The 19,806-nt window shown below is 41.5% G+C and overlaps 1 protein-coding gene across 1 annotated transcript; it reads right to left on the reverse strand.

Moving 5' to 3' along the window:
* Positions 1-17,944: 17,944 nt before the first annotated feature.
* Positions 17,945-18,992, reverse strand: LOC110147389 (thymosin beta 4 X-linked). Its single transcript, XM_020908852.2, has 2 exons — positions 18,806-18,992; positions 17,945-18,389 (listed from the first exon to the last, which is right to left on the reverse strand). Exons 1-2 carry the CDS (start codon positions 18,903-18,905, stop codon positions 18,355-18,357), a joined length of 135 nt encoding a protein of 44 aa, XP_020764511.1. The 5' UTR covers positions 18,906-18,992; the 3' UTR covers positions 17,945-18,354.
* Positions 18,993-19,806: the final 814 nt, after the last annotated feature.

Raw genomic sequence — 19,806 nt, forward strand, 5'->3', positions numbered from 1 at the left:
GTACTTTTGTCCAGATTTAAATTCAATCTATATTTATTTGGTGCAGACACTTTCACAGACTTATCTCACTTTGTGTTCAAGCACCATTTACTGAGCTAGCTTGTTCTCAGTAAGTCATTTCTATTATAAAACCAGGACTAACTTGCTTTCCTAATTCCTTCCTCTCGTCTGGCTTTTTGAAGATCCTGGGATGCACATCCTGGTGATATTTAACATAATTTTTTTCTGTTGGATGAATAAACCACTTGTATGTATGAAAATGAATATCAAATGAAAATATCTGACACCTATTCACCACTTCTATTTGCCAGGCACTGTGCCAGACCCTTTATAAGTGTAATCTTATTTAATTCTGGCAACAGCCCCAAAGTGGTAGGTGCAAGAACACTAAAATTATGCTAGAATGATCTCCAATTTACAGCTGAGAGCACTGAGGCATAGAGAAGTTTAATTACTTGTACATTCACACAGCTAGCTAGTGGAAGAGTAAAGACTCAAAGTTGGCTCCCTGTGACCCTGTGAGTCATGCTTTCCTCGCCCAGTGTGGTATTCTAAGATTATATCTACCATCTTGGGTCCTGGTGTTGTGCCATGATTAGATTTATGTTATATATGACAAAGGTGATGGATGTTGCTCCCTTGACGGTATAACATCAGGTGGCAAGGCAGAAGGGACTTTGCGAATGTAATTAAGATCCCAAGTCAGTGAACTCTAAGTCATCTAGAGGGTGATTATCCTGGGTGGGCCTGACTTAATCAGTCAGGCATCCTTTAAAAGAGGGCTTAGGCCTTCTCTGAGTCAGAGACTCTTTCTTCATGACCTTGAAGAAGCCAGCCACCACGTGTTTTATAGCTTCAAGGAAAATAATTCTGACCCCAAACCAACTTGAACTTGGAAGGAGATCCAAGCTTGCAGATGAGACGATAAGCCCCAGCTGACACCTTGATCACACCTTTGGAGATCCTGAGCAAAGACCTAGCTAACCATTCCCAGACTCCTCATGGAAAAACTGTAAGATGATAAATGTGTTGCTGTAAGCAACTAAATCTGTGGTGATTTGTTATGCAACAGTAGAAAATTAAGCCAATAAGTATATGAACTATTTGATAACACAAATAAGACTATCAATTAAAATTTCTGAAAAAAAAAAAAGTTTGGGACTTCCCTGGCAGTTCAGTGGTTAGGACTCTGCACTTCCATTGCAGGGGACATGGGTTCCATTCCTGGTTGGGGAACTAAGATCCTATGCACCTTACAGTGAAGCCAAAAAAAAAAAAAAATTTCTATCTTCTAATAACCTATAAGGGAAAAGGATCTTAAAAAGAATATATATATAAATATACATATATACACATATGTATAACTGAATCACTTCACTGTACACTTGAAACACAACATTGTAAATCAGCTATATTTCAATTAAAAAATTTTAAAGTTTGAACACACAAGTATTTAAAAAATGTATTACACATTTATAAATTATATACAGAAGATTGTGTGCTCAGTTGCTAAGTCGTGCCTGACTCTTTGCGACCCCATGGACTGTAGCCCGCCAGGCTCCTCTGTCCGTGGGATTCTCCAGGCAAGAATACTAGAGTGGGTTGCCATGCCCTCCTCCAGGGGATCTTCCCCACCCAGGGATCGAACCCACATCTCTTATGTCTCCTGCATTGGCAAGTGGGTTCTTTACCACTAGCACCACCTGGGAAGCCCCATACAGGAGGTTGCTGTCTGCTGTGTTTAGTCCCTCAGTCGTGTCCAACTCTTTGCGACCCTATGGACTGTAGCCCTGCCAGGCTCCTCTGTTCATGGGGATTCTTCAGGCAAGAATACTGGAGTGGGTTGCCATGCCCTCCTCCAGGGGATCTTCCCAACCCAGGGACTGAACCCAGGTCTCCTGCATTGCAGGAGGATTCTTTACCATCTGAGCCACCAGGAAAGCCCCCAGTACAGGAGATTATCCCCAAGTAAAACATGAGATACCCACATACACACACAAACCAGAAATTACAAAGTATAACCACTGTTCTTCGCCAGGTCTGTTCTCCACCATGGCCAAGGTTAATACAAGTACTGAAATTCTAATCTTCATTATACCCTCACAAATGGATGAAAATCTGTCCAAAATAAAAGGAAGAGGCAGGGTTTTTGAAAACCTGACTAGGCACTTTTACGGAGGCCATTTATGGAAGACACAGACTCAGCCTTTACATGTTCACCACCAAAGTATGTGTGCTTTGACACGCTAAAGTTTCAAAGGTCACCCTGACCACTGCCTACACTGACCGAGGTCAGAGGTGAGTGACCCTCATCCAGCAGTCAGTCAGCAAGGGTTTGCGATGACCCAGCGCTGCACAGCTCTGCAACCAGGAAGGGAAGCAGGCTGGTCCAGAAAAGGCACGTTTTGACAATAGAAACCTGTATGCAGGTCAGGAAGCAACAGTTAGAACTGGACATGGAACAACAGACTGGTTCCAAACAGGAAAAGGAGTACGTCAAGGCTGTATATTGTCACCCTGCTTATTCAACTTATATGCAGAGTACATCATGAGAAACGCTGGGCTGGAGGAAGCATAAGCTGGAATCAAGATTGCCAGGAGAAATATCAATAACCTCAGATATGCAGATGACACCACCCTTACGGCAGAAAGTGAAGAAGAACTAAGAGCCTCTTGATGAAAGTGAAAGAGGAGAGTAAAAAAGTTGGCTTAAAGCTCAGCATTCAGAAAACTAAGATCATAGCATCCAGTTCCATCACTTCATGGCAAATAGATGGGGAAACAGTGGAAACAGTAGCTGACTTTATTTTTCTGGGCTCCAAAATCACTGCAGATGGTGACTGCAGCCATGAAATTAAAAGACACTTACTCCTTGGAAGAAAAGTTATGACCAACCTAGACAGCATATTAAAAAGCAGAGACATTACTTTGCCAACAAAGGTCCATCTAGTCAAGACTATGGTTTTCCCAGTGGTCATGTATGGATGTGAGAGTTGGACTATAAAGAAAGCTGAGTGCCAAAGAATTGATGCTTTTGAACTGTGGTGTTGGAGAAGACTCTTGAGAGTCCCTTGGACTGCAAGGAGATCCAACCAGTCCATCCTAAAGGAAATCAGTTCTGAATATTCATTGGAAGGACTGATGCTGAAGCTGAAACTCCAATACTTTGGCCACCTGATGCAAAGAGCTGACTCATTGGAAAAGACCCTGATGCTGGGAAAGATTGAGGGCAGGAGGAGAAGGGGACAACAGAGGATGAGATGGTTGGATGGCATCATTGACTCGATGGACATGGGTTGTTGGGTGGACTGGACTCCGGGAGTTGGTGATGGACAGGGAGGCCTGGTGTGCTGCGGTTCATGGGGTCGCAAAGAGTCAGACATGACTGAGCGACTGAACTGAACTGACAGTAGATAAAATATGCCCTCAATCCTTGGGCTCTATTCTCCAGACTTCCCCACAATGCAAAATTTAGATTTTTATTTTTTACTTTTATCTCTAGATTTTAATTTCCCCCACTTATGCAAGATACTGCACTAGAAATGACATACATGAGAAGCTTGGTTTATATCCCAGGCCATTTCATTGCAGTCATTTTTCTATGTCTACCTACTTCATGCTGGGGTTCAGTTCTCCTTCCCAAAATAGCTTTATTTGGAACAGGAAGCAGCAAACTTTTTCTCAAATGGGCCACATAGTAAATGTTTTCTGTTTTGCAGGCCATAGAGTCTCTGACAGAGCTACCTACTTCTCCCACTGAATATAAAAGCCAGAGGCAAGCCACACGTGAATGAGGGTACCAATCAGACTTTATGGACACTGAAATGTGATGGTCATATAATTTTTATATGCAAAGAAATACTATTCTTTTGATTTGTTTTCCAATCTTTTACAAATATAAACACCACCCTTAGCATTCAGGCTATAGAAAAACAGGTAGCTGGCCAAACCTGGCCCTCCAGTCAGAGCTTGATGACTCTGATATGAAGAGAGACATTATCAGAGTTAATGAATTAGTCATTATAAAAGGTTCTTCTCTTTTTTGAAATGAAGAATTTTACAGACGAAAAAGAAGGAGTAAGTATATAGATACGTATTAAATTAGCAAAGATGTATTTAGAGTGGTCAGGTTTATAAATCATGCCAGATCTTTATAGAGGAGGCTGATTTTACTTTTGCTAAGGGAATTTGTTGTGCATTTCATTATACACAAAAAACTCAGTCAACCCAGATGTAGTTTGTGGTTCTTACAACTAAAGACCCAGGCAGTAAGTTAAAATTACCATGCAGTCCTTTACACTAGTTGACATACACACATCACTATGTATTTAAAATGGATCAGGTGATGGCAGAATCTCTAAATGGGATTGGTGGCAATCAGCCAAGATAACTAAACCGGAAGTGACTCAGCAAACCCAGATCTTGGCCATCTTCAGATAATCATGGACAAACTCCAAATGTCCAGTTTCCCTATGTCCTCATCATCGCACTGAAATATATAATTTTAGTCTCAGATACAGCTAACTGTAATGTCATGCTGGTATTATGTTATAAAACAAACAAGTATACGTTACAGGTGTAAAAGACTGCAAATTCTTATAAAAAGCATCTCTTTAGCCAATGGGAAACACGGAAAATGGCAATTCCACTTTCCAAAATTCAAATTTTTTGGCACCAAAATGCTATACACACACACACACACACACACACATAATTTTGTCTTTTTACAAACCTCAAAAGAAGAAGGAATGAAAGAAAGGAGGAAGAAAGGGAGGAAAAGTATGAATCATTTTTCTAGAGCTAGACAGAAAACTCTCATGATTTTGTCTTGTCCTGTTGGGTTATCAGAGTTTTGCTGGACTAACCCAGTGGTCACGTATGGATGTGAGAGCTGGACCATAAAGAAGGCTGAGCACCAAAGAATTGATGCTTTCAAATTGTGGTGCTGGAGAAGACTCTTGAGAGTCCCTTGGACTGCAAGAAGATCAAACCAGTCAATCCTAAAGGAAATCAACCCTGAATATTCATTGGAAGGATTGATGCTGAAGCTAAAGCTCCAATACTTTGGCCATCTGATCTGAAGAGCTGATTCATTGAAAAAGACCTTGATGCTGGGAAAGACTGAGTGCAGGAGAAGGGAGCGATGGAGGGTGAGGTGGTTGGATGGCATCACCAACTAAATGGACATGAGTTTGAGCAAGCTCCAGGAGATAGTGAAAGACAGGGAAGCCTGGCGTGCTGCAGTCCGTGGGGCTGCAAAGAGTCGGACACAACTGAGCAACTGAACAACAATAACCCCAATTTTATGCCATTGTATCCTCTACAGTGTAATATCTTGACGGATAATGAAAAATTAGGAGGATCCACTTGGGCGGTCTGGCAAAACTCAGTTTAAAGTAAATATAAGCTCTCTGGAGATATCTACCATGAGGAATGTTCTTTTAAAAGCTCATTGTTTGTTTTAATCCAATGGAAAAAAAAAAGATAAAAACTGAAGAATAAGATCTATAAAGAGAAAGCACAAAGATTAAGACTGGCAAGGGGAAATAGGCAGTCAGGGGATGGACTGAAAGCCAGGTTCAGCTTTCAGATTGTCCTGGCAAAACTGTGATTATAATGAAGGATTAAGGCTCACCTGAGCACAGTATCTTAGTTAAACTCAGTAACTCTTAATGAAAAATCTATTAGTATATTTAAACTGAACAAAGTTTTTGGCCAACCCGATATACGTCCTTATAGTGTTTTCAAACACAGCTTTCTGTTTGTATGACTATATATATATATATATATAAAATATGAAAAATAAAGAAAAATACAAAGAAGAATATGCAATTAATAAGCAAATCTACGACCTGTAACTAACCTGTAATCTACGACCTATAATCACGCCTTCTGTTGTTAAGGAGGGTTTGTATTCTTTATGGAAAGGGGGGTGTTTTATGATTACAACAAAAATTTCAAACTTTTTCAGCTATAACAGTCAAGTAAGGTTAATAACCTAACATCTAACTGTAGAACTAAGGAAACTTTAATCGAGAAAAATTGTGACATGACCAAGACCACCTAGATTCTCATATGTTCAATCAGGATAAGAAATTAGCATCCTCCAACTCATAGCCTAGTTCTTAAAATATTCCAGGCCATAATCCTAGGCGAGAACCAAACTTTGTCCTCAGCCCTGGAAGAACTGTGATTTACAAAATACCAGCTTCTGTGCAAAATGAGAACTTGATGTTGAAAAGAATTAGTGTGCCTTAAGTTTCGTAGCTCTCTAATTAAAGAGGAGCTTTAGACTTACTCCCCAGAGGTTTTAATATTGTTACTTTAATTTATAGCTGTTCTTTAATTTTAATAGTCAAATGAAAGCTTTAATTATAATCAAGCAGTTCTTCATATGGAAAGATAGTACTGCTGGCTCATCTTCAACAGACCACGTGTTTTCAGTTATTTTCCAGGGTTGGGGAGAAGGGACCACAGTGAGTATTAAACCACCCCGATTCAAACAGTGTACATTTGCCCAAGATCTCTCTAGACAAAACTAGGACTGAGAATACAGCTAAAGAATCACACAGAACTATGCAGCCATGTCAGATCTAGAGCCTTGATTTTACTAGCTTTATACACCAAGCAGATTGCCATGAGCTGTTACAGAAGACTTCACTATGTTAACAGATGCTCTGTGTACTAACGAGATACGAGGAGTATTAAATTATTAAAAACAAATCTAGGTTGAATACTTGGTACTCAGTTTAAAGATGTTATCTTCTGTCGTTTACTTTCTTTCAATAAACTTTATAGTGTTTGTCACAGCTAAGAAATTAACAAGGCTGTGTTACTGTTAACTAAACAGAAGATTTTATTCCAGTTTCACCCATATTTCCATTCCTCTTTCTGTTCCAGAATTCAATCCAGGATCCCACACTGCATTTAGTAATCATCTTAGTCTCCTCAGAACTGACAGTTTTTGTATCTTCCCATATTTTTTCATGACCTTGGCAATTTTCAGTAGTCAGACAGGAATTTTATAGAATGTCCCTTGATCTGGGAGTGCGTGATGTTTGTCTCATTAGACTGGGGTTATGCATTTTTGGAAAGTGGCAAAGTTCCCTTCTCATGACAACACATCGGAAGGTACCTAATATCCATATAACATCGCTGACGATGTTACCCTTCATCACTTGGTTAAGGTGCTATCTGGCAGGCTTCTCCACTATAATATTGCTGTTTTTCCCTCCCCTGTCATACTCTAGTTTTGGAAGGAGTCACTAAATCTAGCCCAGTGTGGCTGGGAGGTGTGGAGGGGTTAATCTCTCCCTCTTGGACAGAGAGTATCTTCACACATCATTTGGAATTATTCTGTAAGGAAGATGTGTCTTTTCTCCGCTATGATGTTATCTTTTCACGCCCAAAGCATGGTGACCAGGCAAATTTTCATTTAGAGAAAACGTCTTTTGAAACTCAATAGTCCATTTGAATGCAAGTCAATTGTTGCCAGACACTGGATGCTATATGCTTTTAGGAAAATTTCACCTCGCCACCTGGGTAAAATCAGACATTTCTAATTAACAGTGGACTTGAGGTAGGATAACAATGAAAGAGTAGGGCAAAAAGGGGTGACAAGGGTGGAAAGGAGAAGAAATGGTCAGGCCAGCTGAAGTGCCCCCCACTGGTGTAACGAGTTAGTCTCCACCATCCAGCAAGAGATTTACCCATTCAGCAAGAGGAAATTCCTCCTAGGCCACCAGCTCTTCAAGTCAGTGAATCTAGAGACAGGTTTTTGCCTGGTTATTAGCCCGCTAATCAATAGCCATTGTGCTTTATGCATTTGATGCCAATCTACGCATCTCTGACTTGTAATAAAAAGGGCTTTATCTGGGCAGCAATCTAACACTAGGGATAGAGTCTAACTGAAATGATTAAGTCGTTCAAATGATTACAATCAATTACAGGTACTACCATGGATGTACAATTTTAGCTTTGCTCACCAGGCCCTTTCATTGACCGGGAAAACGTTTTCTGATCTACAAAAGGTCAACATCTTGGTTCTATTGTCTAGATTCCTTTTTTTTTTTTCTGCCTTTCTCATTTTGTTGTTTATTTAGGTTCTATAGCAAGTCTGACTTGTTGTCGTTGAGTTGCTCCGTTGTGTCCGACTCTTTGTGACCCCATGAACAGCAGCACGCAGGCCTCCCTGTCCATCACCAACTCCTGGAGTCCACCCAAACCCATGTCCATTGAGTCGGTGATGCCATCCAACCATCTCATCTTCTGTCATCCCCTTCTTCTCATGCCCTCCATCTTTCCCATAGTCAGGGCAAAATAAGTAGAGAGAGAAACAAATAAGGAGACAGGGCAAGGGAGAGGATGCAGAGGTAAGCTGCTGCCAACAGATGATGTTCACAATTGAAAATGGTGTTTCAATTAATGAACACGAGTTCTGGATCTTGATGCCAAAGTACAGGAAGTGCAGATCACATCATGAGCTGCCCCACTCAGTAAACATCAGCAAAATCCAGACTGTGAGAAACTTTACAAGTCCAGCACCCCAGCTAGTGCTGGGAGGGGGGTGGTTTAATCACTAAGTCGTGCGCGACTCTTGCGACCCCATGGACTGTAGCCTACAAGGCTCCTTTGTCCGTGGGATTCTCCAGGCAAGAACACTGGAGTGGGTTGCCATTCCCTTCTCCAAATACCCCAGGTACTTCAACAGAAAAGCTGTAAGGAAAAGGAAGTGTTGGTGGAAGATGTAGATGAAAAGGCACAAATTTTCAAAACTGACTAAATTTGTATTAAGTTGGAGTATAGCACCTCAGGGTGCACATACAAATGATAAAACCATAAGAAAATGAAAGCAGATTAAGAGTAAAAATGCAGAGGAGGGGTTCTATGGAGGTGTCGAGACTGGAAGGGAACCCAGGTGGGGCTCCTGGGGTGGGTGACCAAGTTCTATTTCTTGACCTGAGTTTCCATTATAAGAGCTGGATATCTGCCTCATAACAACACAGTAAACTATAGGTTTGTGTGGTTTTTTGTAGTTTTCTTTACTTTCTGAAATTTTACAGCCAGAGTTTAAAATGTCTCTACTTAGTTGCCAATAATTAGAACCTGGGGGACTGCACATTTAAAGTTCTCTATTTCTGCCTTCTCTTGAAAAATCGGAGTTGGCAACACTGGGTCCATGTTTCCTTATGGGGCTGAAAGGGCTGCCTCCTTTCTCTCAACAGAGCTTGACTTCTCTGGTTATTTATGTGACCTGCTGGGCACCTGTAAACACGTGAATTTCCACCCCCAGAGGTGGGGAAAACTAGCTCTACCTTGCATCTTTTATTGGCAAAATTCCTATGTGTTGTGTGTAAATTCAATAGAAAGCAGTTCAACTCACATTTCTCAAGCAAGTACTCCACAGAGCTCAACGCGAGGATCTCTTCTGTTCCTCCCCAGCCCAGGAGCCTCCAATCTCGAAAGGGAAACTGAGATTTAAGTCATCACCGTATTCCAGTGAGGTGTAGATTCTAAAGTCTTCATAGAAAGTACCAGTAGGATGCAGCGGGCATTGGGGAAAGGCAGAATCAATCTGAGCTAAGGTCTAAGGAGACTCCTTGGAGGATGTGAAAGGAACTGGGCCATGGAAAATGACTGGGGTGAGGATGGGGCAAATAGGGAAGAGAGAACTTGACAGAAAGAAAAAATTTGAACCCAGGGACACAGCTGGAGGCTTGTAGACCAGTGCTTGCATTAAATTCCTAGTGCTGGTGAAGGATGGACATGAGTGGCAAGTCGCAAGATACAGGTGTCTTTTCAAGTGTCTTGAACGACAATGATGCCATTGACCAAGTTGGGAGGACAAGTTTTGTAGACAGGATGACTTTAAGCAATGGAGCCTGAGAGAGAGCAGGATGGAGTTCAAAGGAGTCGTAGAGTCATCAGGTTAAAGAAACTTACTAGGGGAAGCCATGGGGAAAGGAAGAGCCTATGCTCTTGACTCTAAGGTCAAGGTTAGCTCTGTGCACAAACCAATATCTAAGAGACAGGTGAGGCAGAGTCAGAGAAAAAGATGAGTAAAGAGAAGCAGGAGAATTCAGGACCAGGGGAGACGCTGGAATCACCACCCAAAAAGTGATAGGTGGACGAGAGGTGAAATTTTCCAGGATGCCAGAGGACAGATCTTGTCTACTTGGCCATTTGGATTAAAAAAGGGAAACACTATTTGGACATCAATGAGAGGTAGCTTTATTTTCTTTCCTAACGAAGCAGTGTCATTTATTGTCATGCTGTGGGCGTGCATGCTCAGTTGCTCAGTCATGTTTGACTCTGGGACCCCATGGACCATAGCCCGCCAGGTTCCTCTGTCCATGGGATTTCCCAGGCAAGAATACTGGAGTGGGTTGCTATTTTCTCCTCCAGGGGATCTTCCTGACCCAAGGATTGAACCTGCATCTCCTGCACTGGCAGGCAGATTCTTTACCATTGAGCCACCAAGGAAGTCCAAGTCATTAATGTTTATTTTCCCACATGGTATTCTGCACTTGCCTTGTGCCCTTTTCCAATTACTGCATCAGCACCATTGTTTTCTCCTATGACCACCTGGGCCCCTCATCTCTGTCATTACAGTAAATCTACAACCAATCCCAAGCCTTGGCTTTTCCTTCCATTCCATTCCCCTTGGTCCTTGCTGATTCACAGCTCCTAGAAGCTTTTCCTTATGACTTCTTATATCATGGAATAACTTTCTGATGGATGCAAAAAAACTGCAATTATCCTCTCTCCTCCCACAAACCCATTTGTTCAGCAAAATAGTTGTCACTGCCCACAGAGCTGATCACCAGTTTACCACTTCAACCATCGAAGTGTAACTGGATCTATGGGTTATGATTCCTGGTGGGTTAAATGGTGCCTCGCCCCCCTCCCCAACAGTTCTACCCATGTCAAATCCCTGGAACTCGTGAATGTTGACTTATTTGGAAAAGGAGCTTTTACAGATTTAAGGATTTTGAAATGAGACCATCCTAGATTGCCTGGGTGGGCCTTAACCCCAATGACAAGTGTCCTTAGAAGAGGAGAAGACACAGAGAGAGTCATACATGATTGAAGACCAGCTTTTAGTGTGCGAACCCTAGAATAAGGCACTGCAAACCACACAGAGCCTACCAAAAATAAATAAATATAATTTTCATCATTTCAAATATATTAACCTTCTGTCATGGCACCCCACTCCAGTACTCTTGCCTGGAAAATCCCATGGACAGAGGAGCCTGGTAGGCTACAGTCCATGGGGTCGTGAAGAGTTGGACATGACTGAGCGACTTTCACTTTCACTTTTCACTTTCATGCACTGGAGAAGGAAATGGCAGCCCACTCCAGTATTCTTGCCTGGAGAATCCCAGGGACGGGAGCCTGGTGGGCTGCCGTCTATGGGGTCACACAGAGTTGGACACGACTGACATGACTTAGCAGCAGCAGCAGCAGCAGTCCATACCAGTATAAAAATTGGAAGCAAATCAACATGAAATGAGTTTCCAGTATGGAGATGTGACTGCCCATGTTGTTGAAATATAGACTAAGAAACACCAATAAAATTCTAATGCTTGGTTAATGTCAATTAATTAATTGTTAATGACAATTGGCTTTGTTGATGGCAAGCATGGGCAGTCCGTTCTTTGCCCTATCCTCCATATAGCTTCATTTTAAACAGGAAAAATCTAGAATATGTCTCTTGTGAGCTGCAGCAGCAGCAGTCCATACCAGTATAAAAATTGGAAGCATATCAACATGAAATGAGTTTCCAGTATGGAGATGTGACTGCCCATGTTGTTGAAATATAGACTAAGAAACGCCAATAAAATTCTTACTTCTGAAAAGCCCCAGTTGCTGAAGGGGAGATTATAAAACTCCTTAGTGAAGCAGACAGGCCCTTAACCATCTGCTTGTCATGGATCTCCCAACCCAAAGTATTACATGACAAACATGGAGCTCAGTGAAATTGTTGGTAAATGAACCGATCTATGGTTCACGCTCTACGTGGCTTTTCATGTACACAGGTCTGCCTCTCCCACCAGGCCCAGCTCGGATTCAGATTCCTATCCACAGCAGCTAGGAAAGAGCTGGAAGTGCTCAATATGTGTTTGCAGAACAACTTTTCTTTTTCTACCCTCCATGCAAGCCATGACTTTAGGTTGCAATAACTGGATGACATCGATATGTGTATAATATTAGGTATATATAGTTTATATGAGTGGGTTTCCCTGGTGGCTCAGATGGTAAAGCGTCTGTCTGCAATGCTGGAGACCCAGGTTCGATCCCTGGGTCGGGAAGATCCCCTGGAGAAGGAAATGGCAACCCACTCCAGTACTCTTGCCTGGAAAATCCCATGGACAGAGGAGCCTCATAGGCTATAGTCCATGGGGTTGCAAAGAATCGGACACGACTGAGCAACTTTACTTTTTACAGTGTATATATTTAACCTTGTGAAATATATTTGTTCTTAGATTAGGAAAACTCTATGACAAAGTCTCTGCATAGCCAAAGGTATCAGCCACTTACAAAATTCAGTGTGGTAATGAAGAAAAGCATAATTTCCTGTGGCTTGACAATAATGGGACAAGAATAGCTTCAACTGCTTTGAATAGATTATGAACATAACTTGTCCCTCTCTATTGAGGCTCAAAGTTCCGAGGTCCTACTAAATGGAAGTGACCCAGCTGTCCGTCAGCCAGGGGCTAGGCTTAAAGATCCTCATGTGGTCACCATTTTGCTACACCGTCTGAGGGATTTCAAAATTTGAATGACCGTTTTTTTTGCCCCTGTCAGTCTTGGTCAAATTGGAGAAAGAAGGTTGACAGAGGAAGGGTAAAAATTTAGCAATAAGAACTGTTTCTCTGGACATACGTAGAAAACAAACTTATGGTTTCCAAAGGAGAAAGCTGAGGGGAAGGGAAGGGATAAATTAGGAGCTTGGCATTAACAGATATATATAGTAGTATATATAAAATAGATAACCAATAAGGACTTACTGTATAGCACAGGGAATTATACTCAATATCTTGTAATAACCTATAAGGGAAAAGAATCTGAAAAAAAAAAGATACATATGTGTCTGTGTATGTTTGCAATACATCTGAAAGTAACACAGCATTGTAAATCAACTATATTTCATTAAATTAAAGTTAAAAAAAAAAGAGAGAGAGAGAAGTCTTCCTCTGGAACTTCAGCATCTGAATAATAAAATCGTAGAACTGATATTAAAATAACATCCAGCCAGTCCATTCCTAAATCTTGGGCATTTCTCATAAAAGATTGTCAGATGAGAGGCAAGAAGAGTTACTATGCCTAATCTTTATATGCTGAAAAATATTTGATTGTGATGCAAAGAATCAGGTGGTTTCCATCAAATATCACTCACCCTTGAACTTTCGGAGGGATTTCAATGGAGTCATTATACAGACATTTGGGACAAAGTCCACACCAAAGCAGAGAATAGATCTTCACACTCACTTAAAAATACAAAGCCCTTGGGTTCGACATTCACTGTAAAAATGGAAAAGAATAACTTATTAGCATTTTCTACTCAGGTTGAAATGAAAAGGATATCTTGAACTAAGGGCAGACACATATCTCCCCACTAAGGGTAGAGGCTACATTTTATTTATGACAATCTCTGTGGCAAGTAAAATACCTGGCATGTACTGGGCAAGCAATAAACATCGGTGGAGTGAATGAATGATCCAGTGCTCTGGCTTAATAATATGTAGTTGGTTACAAGCACCGATTGAAAACCGGCTCACAACAGATGGTGGCAAATTAGCATTCAAAGCTCTTTAAATATATTTGTAAAAGAAGTATTACATTTCACGAATGGAGATTCCACATTACCTGTGAATTTACTTTCATTACATTTAGGTGTGTATTAGAAATAAGTATTGAGAAGAATGTCCCTGTATAGTCTCCTTGATTAATAAGGAGACATTAATATATGTATCGTCCTTGGTGGCTCAGACAGTAAGGAATCTGCCTGCAATGCAGGAGACTGGGGTTCAATCCCTGGGTCAGGAATATCCCCTGGAGAAGGAAATGGCAACCCACTCCAGTATTCTTGCCTGGAGAATCCATGGACAGAGGAGCCTGGCAGGCCCTAATCCATGGGTTTGCAGAGTTGAACACAACTTAGCGACTAACAACTTTATACACACACACACACACGGGGCTTCCCTGGCAGGCCCTAGTCCATGGGTTCACAGAGCTGGACACAACTGAGCAACTAACAACTTAACTTCATACACACACACACACACACACACACACACACAGCTTCCCTGGTGGCTCAGATGGTAAAGAATCCTCCTATAAGACAAGAGACGCGGAAAAATGTGTCCGATCCCTGGGTCAGGAATATTCCCTGGAGAAGGAAATGGCAACCCATTTTAGTATTCTTGCCTGGAAAATTCCATGGACAGAGGAGCCTGGTGAGCTGCAGTCCATGGGGCTACAAAGAGTTGTACATGACTTAGCTACTAAACCACCACTACCATATACATATACATATATATTGGAGTAGGAAATGGCAACCGACTCCAGTATTCTTGCCTGGAGAATCCCATGGACAGAGGAGCCTGGTGGATTATGGCCCATGGGATCGCAGAGTTGGACATGACTGAGTGACTAAGCAAACATATATATATATATATATATATTCAGTAGCTCAGTTGTGTTCGACTCTCTGCAACCCCATGGATTATAGCCCTTCAAGCTCTCCCATCCATGGAATTTTCCAGGCAAGACTATATATAAATATATATATATTTTAAAATTATATATATATATTATTGTATATAAAATTGTATATATATTAAAATTTATATATTAAAATTGTGTTTTGAGCATGATATTCACATACTCAAAAGTATGTTCAAAAACATGTTAAATGAGATCTCCATCAGTTAATAGAGGAAAAGGGTTTGCTGAAGCCCTTGTCCACCACTACACAAGGAATGTTATTGGATATAGAAGAAAAAATATACAAATGTGAACACAGACTACACGGACCCTGCTCACGAAAGAGCTGGGCTGGTACCAGCATGAGTGTGTGACTAGAGGGATTAAAAAAAAAAAATACATGTATCCAAGATCAAAATAAGCCAGGTAAATAGAGGTCACAGACACATAGTTTCTTCTTACTTCATGGAACATCTGTATCTTCAATTGGTAATTCAATCCCTTCTCCTTACATGCAAATAAAATATAGTTGAACTTCAAACTGGTGTATTTCATTCTCTTAGATTGGTGTGTAAGCCACTCTTTAAAAAGTGAGACATTGTGGTGAGGGACTAGGGAGGGTAGTTTTCTTATTCTCTTGCCAGGCCAGTGAATGCTACCAGTGTAAATAAGCGTGAAGCGCTTTTCAAGCTATCAAACAATGTTTTCCATTTACATGATTGAACTAAAAAGAGCTCAAGATTTTTATTTTTTTTTTTTTGGCCATAATGTTGTTTGCAAAATGCACTGTTTTTTCAAGTAAGCACAAAATTGGCCACATACATTTTTAGAAAGGATAGAAAATTCTTTTATTTTGGTGTCTTGAGGAGTTAAGACACTTCTTTAGGGAAATAAAGAAATCTTCCCGGTACATTTCAAGGAGATGGTATCTAATTCACAAGGTGGTGAGGAGGATGCAATGATTATCAGGAGTGGAAGAGGCCCTGGGGGTGGGGGGAGTTCAACGTTTGGTAAGTTTGCACACATCCCCCCAGCTCCCCCATATACACAATCCTCCAAGATCAGCCCCAAGACTATGCTGTTCTCCTGAAAGAATGACGTAGCCTGAAGACTGTATTCATTGGAAGACTGAAAAGGGTGGCTGTGATGGTTGAGGAATCTGTAAGATTTAGAAATGAATAAGACTGTCCCAAGCCTCTGTCTGTGAGCCTCTTTTACTTCCTCTATTTTTGCTTTATTCTTCCTGCTCAATTCAAAGTTTGCAGAAGTCCCAGCCCAGACTGGACGATGCAACCTTCAACTTTTACCTAAGCTCCCTTGGCTTGTATTATTTCTGGGGGTTTGTTGGGGGAGAGGGTCTAAGACTCTCACCATCATTCTAACGGTGACCCTCAGGTCCCCTTTGTGAAAAGCACGGTCCACTCCAAGCGCAATTGTGAGGGTATAAATCCCCAAATGATTCATAAATACCCCAACCCTCTGCAACCCTCTCTTGGGGAGAGAATTCTGTTTCCCATCAAAAAACAAAACAAAAGCAGCCTCTCTCCCCTGCCCCCACCTCCATGTACAGCAGCGAAGTGTACAGTGTGATAGATACATGCAGAAGCTTTTGGGTTTCGCCATCCCACACACCAAGCAGCCAAAATTCAATCCTTACCAGATTTCTCATTTTACTTTTTTTTTTTTTTCTGGCTACGTTTGAGCTTTGTAGTCCTGGGAGAGGAAGGTCTTCTCTCCCATCACTTGATTTCATGACTCACCCATTTCCCCTTAAATGCTCATTTTTATTTTAAAACTGAGGAAGACTGGAGTTGTGTGCATTTCTTACCATCTGATTTCATCTTGGCATTGTTTGAAAAATGCACTCAGTAAACACCTGGGCTTGGTTTTATCTTTGTGCCTTGGACATTTTCATTTTGCCTACACCCTTCCTTACAGGCAGGAAGAGAACACGCAGGGCTGGAGGAGGGGGGGGCGGACTCCATCTTGAGAAGGCTCCCGGACTTTGGAGCTCACTGCTCGGTTCTTGATCAATCCAGCACGGCGAAGCCCTCCAAGTTTTGCACCTATCCCTTCCCTTGTGAAGCAGATAAAGGCTTCTTGGTGATGATCTGGTTGTCTATAAACCACAGGTAAATGGTTTCTTGTGCCTTTCTCAAAATAAGTGTTGAGCAAAAGGAAACGCAATCAACCGATTTAATCATCATCGACAATGTGCCCTCCAGCCTCTCTCCTTAAAAAACGGGTATTTTCCTAAATCCGTTTTTGTTTTTTTTTTTTGGTGGGGGGATTGTTTGTGTCTTGGGACATTTGCATTGTGAATCTCAGCTTTGCTGAACTATTAAATCAACTATCATTAAATGCTTTTTTCACTTAAAACTAGTACTTTTAAAAAAAATATTTGCACCCTTCTTTATATAAAGGAGGAATCCATTAAAGACATCCCTTCTCCTTTAAAACCCTGCTATCTTATCTCATTTCCCTTTCTGCACCTTAAATGCCTCTCCAACAAGGACTTGGGGGTTTTTACCCGTCGATTAATATAGGTATTCAAGTAATTGAGAAGTTATCAAGGACTCAAGGTAAAGCTCTGAATGGTGAGCCTATTAAATCCTATCGGACTTACACAGCAAAATTTCATCCTTGCTCAGCTACTGTCCTTTAAATTTGAAGATTTTTCTTTCATTATCTAGATTGAGAATTTTAAGTCATTTATTAATCCTAAGTGCACTTGCGGAAAAAATTTTAAATATTGAATTCAAATTGGAATCAGCCGTTAGACAAAGAAGGAAGCACGTCTTCAATCCTTTATAAAGCAGTTGTTAAAATAAAATGTCGTTTTCCCATATATGGCAAGACTGGTAACAGGCTAAATACGCCAAGTTTGACACCTGAAGTAGTGTGCTGTGAATTATACCATCTTCAATTTCTTGATGAGATGAGAGGTTCAGTGTAGGCTTATCAAGCCCGTTAAAAGTAAAGGACTGCAAATATTTTATGTCTTCACTCAACTCCAGATACTAGGAATTCAATCAGCCTAAGAAAACGAACCATTTCCCAATTACCCAGTGTAGACGAGCTATTTCTCATACCTGGATGAAACCCATTTTGGTCTTTTACCCAAATTGCCAGATATTTGTCATCTATCACCCCCCAGGTCACCCGCTTTGGACCCTTTTACCAAGATTTCATCTGAGTAAACCGCTCCTTTCACAGACCAAAGCGTCACACCAGCCAGGTTTTAAAACTTTTTATTTGCATATTAAAAAAATTGTGCATTCCAATAATTAAAACCATTTGAACAACAACAAAAAAAATGGCACTCTGATTAAACTGCATTTTACAGCCCGCAGAACACCTTGGACCAGCTTTTTAACTCTAGATTTCACTGTCGTCCCACCCAGCTTCCTCCTTCACCAACATGCAAGTTCTTTTCCTTCCCTGCCAGCCACATAGGCAGATGGGAGAGGCAGGCGCGGCCTACGTTGTCAGTAGTTCTCCATTCTTTGATGTGAAAAGGGGTAGCACAGTCATTTAAACTCGATCCAACCTCTTTGCATCTTACAAAGTTAAACAGCTAAAAGAAGTAAAATAAGAAGGCAATGCTTGTGGAATGTACAGTGCATACTGGCGGCGCACGCTTCATTACGACTCGCCTGCTTGCTTCTCCTGTTCAATCGCTGTGACCGGAAAGAAAAAAGATGGAGCGGGTGAAGATGCGAATTCAGTATAGCCTAACATAAGATTACAGTCCTTTTTTTGGAAAATATCTCTCCTTATCATACAAATTTTATCAAGTACCAATAGGCATTCCATCATGAAATGCTTATACAAAACAACATTTTTACAGATAAAAGGATACCTGTATTTGCATATTAATATGGAATATTAAACATTGCATTAAATTATTAAACCCCATTGTTTGTTGGCTGCAGCAGTTTTAAATTAACCTTTGCAAGCCACCAGAATCAAAAAGCTGTTGGCTCCTCCCGCGCTCCCTGCCCCCACCCCAATTCTCCTCTCAGCCCCTCCCATCCTCTCCTACCCACCCGGCCACTCCCGCTCAGCCTTTTCGAAAGAAGGGGGGTGGGCTTACTTTCTTTCGAAGGCAGTGGGTTTTTCTCTTGCGTTTCCGTTTTCTTCAATTTCGACTTATCGAACTTCTCAATCTCAGCCATATCGGGCTTGTCAGACATTGTTGCAGAGGGCGCTGCAGGTATAAAGCCAAGAGGTTGAAGTGAGCCACCTAGCCCTCGTCTTTCTGGGCTCAGAAAACGCGTTCTGTCTGTCTCCTGCCTGAAAACGCACTTTTAACTCCTTCCACTTTCACTCAGGGCTAAACATCTTCCTCTTTCTACCAAAAAAAAAAAAAAAAAAAAAGGGCGCTTCCCCGCTGCCTTTAGGATTTCAAAACCCAAGGGGCCCAAATTGGGAAGACCGCCCACGTTAGGAGGCGGAATCTTTCGCAAGCGTGAAATTAATCACTGCCGATTAATTGCGGCGTTTCAACATAAAAGTGAAGCCATTTCAAGTTTAAGGGGAAGAAAATCGAGTAAGATCGCTAAAAATGAAGCCAAGCCTGCACAAAATGTTTCTTTTTTTCTATACTTGGTCTCTTCCTCAAAGATGCGAGCCGTGCGGCTTTCTTTTCTTCTCACAAAGGCGGCAGCTGCGGCCGGGCGCCACCGACCACCGCCCTACCCGCTTCCTCCCTTCTCGCCAACAATGCAGCCAGCCGCACACAAAGCTAGATCGATTAGGATCTGCCTTTAGGAACAATTCGGCAGCTCGGCACACGTCCCCCTGCAAGAAGGACGTTTTCGAGAATTTATAATATAGCCCCGCAGCCCTAAACCTAACAGATACAGCCCACGAAGCCACCGGAGGCGAGAGAAAAAAATGTGAGTCTGAAGCTCCGGGCTTGGGTGGGTGTGAGTTGGAACAAAGGATCTTTCTATTCCTGATTCATCACCGCCTAAGAGGCTATGCAGAATGCCTCTGAGGGTAGGAAATAAAAAACTGTTCCCTTCCAAACGGCAATAGCAAAAAGCCAGTTTTAATATATATTTAAAAATCACCGAATTCCCGACCCCGTTA

This window comes from Odocoileus virginianus, unplaced genomic scaffold (assembly GCF_023699985.2).
Source record: "Odocoileus virginianus isolate 20LAN1187 ecotype Illinois unplaced genomic scaffold, Ovbor_1.2 Unplaced_Scaffold_6, whole genome shotgun sequence".
Lineage (NCBI taxonomy): Eukaryota > Metazoa > Chordata > Mammalia > Artiodactyla > Cervidae > Odocoileus > Odocoileus virginianus.

Coding starts and splice junctions, on each gene's coding strand:
- LOC110147389 (XM_020908852.2), bottom strand. CDS start 18,905: ATGTCTGACAAGCCCGATATGGCTGAGATTGAGAAGTTCGATAAGTCG. Junction 18,390..18,805: donor CCCACTGCCTTCGAAAGAAA/GTAAGCCCACCC, acceptor TTCCGGTCACAG/CGATTGAACAGGAGAAGCAA.